Raw genomic sequence first — 6,582 nt, forward strand, 5'->3', positions numbered from 1 at the left:
CATGGGGTGTATTCACTACGAACGAAACAGAATGAAACCTGAATTTGTCCAATTGAAACTCTCGTTTTCATTGTAAAACGTTTTCCGTTTGGAGTAAACGGTTTCCTTTGCAAAACGTTTTGGACTAATGATTACACTCCTGGTGTATCGACCAAGTAGGCTAGGCTATCCGGTCCAGTCCCAGACATAAATAAAAAAAAGGGCTCAAACAGAAAGCAAATTTGATGGGCATCAGTAAAAGTTTAGTCACTTCATGCCTCTGATGAGGAGGGCTACTATCTCCTCCTCCTCCTCCTCTTCTTCTTCTTACACATTTTACAGTCTGCATTTCACATTTCACAATATTTTGGAACGCCCTAAACGCGTGCGCTGATACTGTTTCCGACTTTTCTCGATCACCCTGCTGGGTTTCCCCACTATTGGCAATTCCGTTCTTGTCATGAGAAATCTTCTTTTTTTTTGCATAGCCTTCGGCACCGCAGGATTTCCAGCAGCCAGAGAGAGCCAGTCGTGCGAACTGCTCCCACTGGAAGATGGCGGTTGTGATGCTGTCTGGGACTGGAGCACAGTGCTGGATCTGCATAGGAAGCTAACTTGATGGATATAAAGACAATGTTCCGTTTTTCTTTTCTCAGTCTTCTGGACTGGACTCTTTTGGGATTGTGTTATTAGGGCATACGCACACTTTCACCACCGGCTGAAACTGGACTGAAAGTGGAGTGGTCTTTTCGGGGACGGGGAAAGCTAGACCGCTAGCCATAGCTTGCGCATAGCTTGCTAGATAACACATTGATGGTAGTCCATGGTGGGAGGAAAGTGGATGAAAATGTCGGATACAAAGGTAAAAGTTGCAGTCAGAGTCCGACCCATGAACCGGAGAGGTAAGTTAACTGAAAAAGAACCAGAACTCGGCAAACGTTACAGTTGTATTTAATACGTGCTAGCTATTTTTGGTTTTTAGTCCCCCTTCTTTAACCTTTATCCCACAATGATTTTTTGCTGCAGGTAGAAAGTTAGCAACCAAGTCTTCTAGCCAAATGACAGGCCGCTTATATGCGGCTAGTGTAACGTTAGCTAGCTAATTCCAACCTGAAATAAGGGCAATAAATCAAACGTGCCAAGTGTCAGTCAGATGTAGTTTAAGTAGATACATGATTATTAGCTAGGGCCTAACTAGCTAGCTACTTTGATTTAAAATATATGGAATCGTTCTCAACAAGACAGACACCTTTGCTCTGAACTCTGCAGAAACGGAACTGCATACGAAATGTGTGGTGGATATGGAGGATAACCAAACTGTTCTGCACCCACCGCCTTCAAACAATAAAGGCGAAAACAGCAGGTAAAAATGCATTTACAGTTATTGAGAAACTCTGATATGTTGTTATCTGTCAGTAGTATGTATTGCTTGTGCCTGTGGCCCATTTGAAGAACGTCTCCTTTTATTTTGGTGTGACATGATTATTTAGGGAGCGTCTCGAGCTCTGTCCCGCGAGGCACGAGCTTTGCCCAGGGTCTCGGGAGAAACTTTTGTTGGATTTTCCCGGGAAGTTTTTCAAGCTTTAAAACAGTGAAAACTAAGTTCATCATCCCAGTGAAATTTAAAAAGAGTTTATCATCAAATATTCCCCGTGATGAAAGTGACTGAGTGGCCTAATAATGCACGCTCACTTGTTCTTTCATCTCGCGCGGCGAACTCAACTCACTTTCATCGGTCCCGGCAGGATTAGTTCTATCTGGGATCCTTGGGACGTCGCTACTCTAACCCAGGGCAAAATCGGTCCCCGGGACCTCAAGGGGTGCACGTTTTGGTTTTTGCCCTAATCATCAAGCGTTGATCATTTGAATTTGCTAGTGTTAGGGCAAAAACCCTTGGGGTCCCGAGAACCGAGTTTAGGAAACGCTGCCCTAACCCAACCCTTACACTACCCTAACCCCTACGGGAACCGTTTTACATTTCAACTTCAATGGGGTGACCGCAGAGTTGGGACGTCTCAAGGATCCCGTTTAGATACTGTCTCTAGAAAGTTTTCTGCAGCGTCGCCCGGCTGAAATGCATAAACAACATTCGACGGACCTGAAGCCTGCTGTTGTAGCTACACTGTAGCAGATCGAAGTATTTATGTTCTGTTGTGATCTCCTATAAATCAAGCAAGTGAACTAAGATCATTCTATGTAAGAGTGTCCAGATGCTTTAAATGTCCTATTGAAGCCCCTGCTTCTTTCTTTGAGAATGACCGGAACCCGATCAAACCTTTTCCTCAACAAAGTGATCAACAGAGAACCAACTGCTGGCACTGTGCCAAAAATTCCCGATGCAACGGACTGTATAAATAGATGCAGCGACTAGAGGCCATCAGTGGCTGAATTACAGCCCTACCCGTTTACTGGACTGTTGTGTCCATGCGGTTTTCCTCATCATCATTTTTATGATTGTTATGTAAATCATCCATTGAATAATTGTCTACAGACCCTGGACACATAAAGTAGCCTAATTAAGCTATTTGAATATGATAATATCTCATATTGTGTCCAAGAAAACAGAATTTGTGGTCTCAGTCAGAACCCAAAGCATAATAACTACTCATTCTAGAGCTAAACAATTCCATACCAGCTGTCACCTCTCTCCCTTGACATGACTCTGTCTCTTCCCCATGACTTTTCATGTGCCTTTCACATTTGGTGTTAAAGGGGCTGTGGCTTAGGGAGGGAGAACTAGTTTAACATGCCATTGGCTCCACTTGCTATTGGTTGAGAGGGAGGAAGCATCTTGAATTTAGGCTACACAGATATTCAAGTTGACAGCTAACCTTGATTAATTTTTTCAAGGAGTGGTAGTCCCACGCTTTTCGTATTTTTTCTGTGTATCGAACAGGATAGAGAGAGAGAGAGAGAGAGGTAGGTAGATAGATAGGAAAGGACAGCAGAGAGAGTGCTAAAGCAGCGGGTCAGATTCAACCCCATACTCACAGCTCTACATGTGATCCAGAGGCAGTGGCTAACACCAATGTACCACTCCAAGCCACTAACCTGGATTATTTCCCCAAAGTGTAATCTCAGTTGGCCAGCCTACTCCATACATAGTTTATATTGGAGTCATATTATGACAGCGTGGGTATAACAGTGTTGTGATCATCTAATAGTACGTGGAGTGAGAACGACCGGGACTAATGGAAATTCCCTCACACCATATCAACACACTGGCCTATTGTACAGTAGCTAGTAACAACAGTAGCACAACAGAGTATCATAATTAGACTCTGGAAGACTACTGCCTCATTGTCACGCCCTGACCTGGAGAGACTGTTATTATCTGGGTAGTTTGGTCAGGGTGTGAAAATCTATGTTTTGTAGTTCTATGTTTGGCCGGGTGTGGTTCCCAATCAGAGGCAGCTGTCGCTCGTTGTCTCTGATTGGGGATCATACTTAGGCAGCCAGTTTTCCTGCCTGGGTTGTGGGGATCTTGTTTGTGTTCCTGTTAGGCTTGTTTCTTGTATAGCCCATAGGACTTCACGGTTTCGTTGAGTTTGTTATTTTGTCTAGTGTTTATCCAGTTTAATAAACATGTTCGCATACCACGCTGCACCTTGGTCTGACCCGTCTCTCAACGTTCGTGACACTCATACCCAGAGTCACTTGCTGCTCACAGACATAAGATGAAATTCCTAGTTCTTTGAGGTCAGGAAATGCAGAAGAACACAGGCCCTATAGGCCCCAGTCCAAAGTAGTGCACTATGAGGAATATGATGCCATTTAGGACGCATTCATCAATTTCATTTCCTAGTTCTTTGAGGTCAGGCTATGCAGAAGAACACAGTGTATTTTGGACTGGCTACAGCAGTGCAAGGTGAGACCAGTACAGTACAGACCAGTACAGGCCAGTACAGACCAGTACAGTACAGTAGCCTGGCATCATTAGGGGTAATAGCCCAGGTAGAAAGGTGTGCAGCACTGTACCACCCCGGTGCACCAGCCAGGTAAAGGAAAGGTAAGCATCCTCTCGTGTTTAACCTGCTGGGAGTGAGTGTTGCAACCTAGGTCTGCACTCCAAATTGCACCCTATTCCCTATATGGTGCGTTACTTTTGACCAAAAATAGTGCACTACATAGGGAATAGGGTTCCATTTGGGGTGCATCCTGGGTCTCTGTCTCTCTATGAAGCTTCCTCAACAGTCGGTCAGGATCAGGAGAACAAGGGAAGTGTGCTGATCAGCAGAAAGAAAGGACCTCTGTTTTAAAGGCCCAGTGTAGCCAGTGTCTGTTTTAAAGGCCCAGTGTAGCCAGTGTCTGTTATAAAGGTCCAGTGTAGCCAGTGTCTGTTATAAAGGCCCAGTGTAGCCAGTGTCTGTTTTAAAGGCCCAGTGTAGCCAGAGTCTGTTATAAAGGCCCAGTGTAGCCAGTGTCTGTTATAAAGGCCCAGTGTAGCCAGTGTCTGTTATAAAGGCCCAGTGTAGCCAGTGTCTGTTATAAAGGCCCAGTGTAGCCAGTGTCTGTTATAAAGGCCCAGTGTAGCCAGTGTCTGTTTTAAAGGCCCAGTGTAGCCAGTGTCTGTTATAAAGGCCCAGTGTAGCCAGTGTCTGTTATAAAGGTCCAGTGTAGCCAGTGTCTGTTATAAAGGCCCAGTGTAGCCAGTGTCTTGTTATAAAGGCCCAGTGTAGCCAGTGTCTGTTATAAAGGCCCAGTGTAGCCAGTGTCTGTTATAAAGGCCCAGTGTAGCCAGTGTCTGTTATAAAGGCCCAGTGTAGCCAGTGTCTGTTATAAAGGCCCAGTGTAGCCAGTGTCTGTTATAAAGGTCCAGTGTAGCCAGTGTCTGTTATAAAGGCCCAGTGTAGCCAGTGTCTGTTTTAAAGGCCCAGTGTAGCCAGTGTCTGTTATAAAGGCCCAGTGTATCCAGTATCTGTTATAAAGGCCCAGTGTAGCCAGTGTCTGTTATAAAGGCCCAGTGTAGCCAGTGTCTGTTTTAAAGGCCCAGTGTAGCCAGTGTCTGTTATAAAGGCCCAGTGTAGCCAGTGTCTGTTATAAAGACCCAGTGTAGCCAGTGTCTGTTATAAAGGCCCAGTGTAGCCAGTGTCTGAGGTGCCAAAGACGAGAGCCTGAGCCAATCACCCCTCAATCCACCTTTTGTGTGTTTTGTTAGTAGATGCACTTCCACGTTCCACCCACAACGTGACCTTCTAAAGGGAAACCATATAATATGGCCTAGACCTAGATCCATCTAAACACACATCATGGAAGAGGAGTGGAGTCAGCAGCTGGCTCTTACGTTTTTGTCCCTATGTTTTGTTACTTAGTTATGATGAGGGATATAATCAACCAACTTATCTAACTACATTGTTCCATGAAAGCTATCTATCTAACCTATCTAACATATCTAACCTATCTAACACATCTAACCTATCTAACATATCTAACCTATCTAACATATCTAACCTATCTAACATATCTAACCTATCTAACATATCTAACCTATCTAACATATCTAACATATCTAACCTATCTAACATATCTAACCTATCTAACATATCTAACCTATCTAACACATCTAACCTATCTAACATATCTAACCTATCTAACTACATTGTTCCATGAAAGAGAGGATTTTCTCCAATGTTGCTGTGCTTGGTTTGGTTCACTCTACCTCGACCTCTTGAGTGAACTGCTGCTAGGGCTGTGTCCCAAATTACACCCTGTTCCCTATGGGGCTCTGGTCAAAAGTAGTGCACTATGTAGGGAATAGGGTGCCATTTGGGACATAGGAGCGGTCACCCCTGATTAAACTTGTGACCTGATTATCCAGAGATGCAAATGAAATCATCTCTCAAGGCTGCTGTTCAATTGTGAAAATATTAAAGATTATTTACGCTGACCTCTTGCTCTTTGGCACTCGAACCGATCCATTTTCTTAATGCTGCTATGATTTGTAGATGGGCCCAAGATGCAGCATGCAGGTCTTTTTCATTGTGATTGAACTTGAAGGGATGCTTTCTTCAGGGTGAACTATGTAGACCAGAGAGAAAAGGTCTACCCTAACTAACTGCAGCTAGAAAGAAAGTCTGCGTCCCAAATGCCACCCTATTCTCTATATAGTGGACTACTTTAGACCAGGGCCCATAGGGAATAGGGTGCCATTTGGGATGCAGTGAAAGCCAGAGAGGCTAACAGGGAAAAGAGCCATCATCTAGCAGTGAAATTCCTATCTAGTAAGTAGGGCTTGAAGACAGCCTTGTTTGTTCATCTGTAGCCTAACACTACATCTGGTGTGGCTCTTGTAATCAGCAGCTTTACATTAACCAGTAACTTTCTGCTCCAGCCTCAAGAGCCCACCACACATTAACCACACATTAACCTATATTTAAGGCCATTATCAGATCTGAAATTGCCACAGAACTGCTCCATTCCGGGCAATTAAGCAAATGACGCTTTAAAGCTAACATTCATGGAACAAGACTAGAGTATGCAGCAGTAGAACAAAAGCCATGTGTCTGGGGTCAGGGAAATGACCCTTAACATTAACTGGGGTGTCATAGTCAATTAGTCTAGTTTACTGACTGTCTGTGATGGACCATTGGATACTTTGCGGGA

General features: G+C 44.2%; 1 protein-coding gene across 1 annotated transcript in view; it reads left to right on the top strand.

Annotated features, from left to right (window-relative positions):
• Positions 1-292: 292 nt before the first annotated feature.
• The window catches only part of LOC121542599 (kinesin-like protein KIF13A), a 102,962-nt gene continuing 96,672 nt past the window's right edge, over positions 293-6,582 (top strand). The window contains exons 1-2 of the mRNA XM_045226159.1: positions 293-881; positions 1,249-1,342. Of these exons, the coding sequence (XP_045082094.1) occupies positions 803-881; positions 1,249-1,342 (173 nt within the window). The 5' untranslated portion in view covers positions 293-802. The remainder of the gene's footprint in view (positions 882-1,248; positions 1,343-6,582) is intronic.

Source organism: Coregonus clupeaformis, chromosome 17 (assembly GCF_020615455.1).
Source record: "Coregonus clupeaformis isolate EN_2021a chromosome 17, ASM2061545v1, whole genome shotgun sequence".
Classification (NCBI taxonomy): Eukaryota; Metazoa; Chordata; class Actinopteri; order Salmoniformes; family Salmonidae; genus Coregonus; species Coregonus clupeaformis.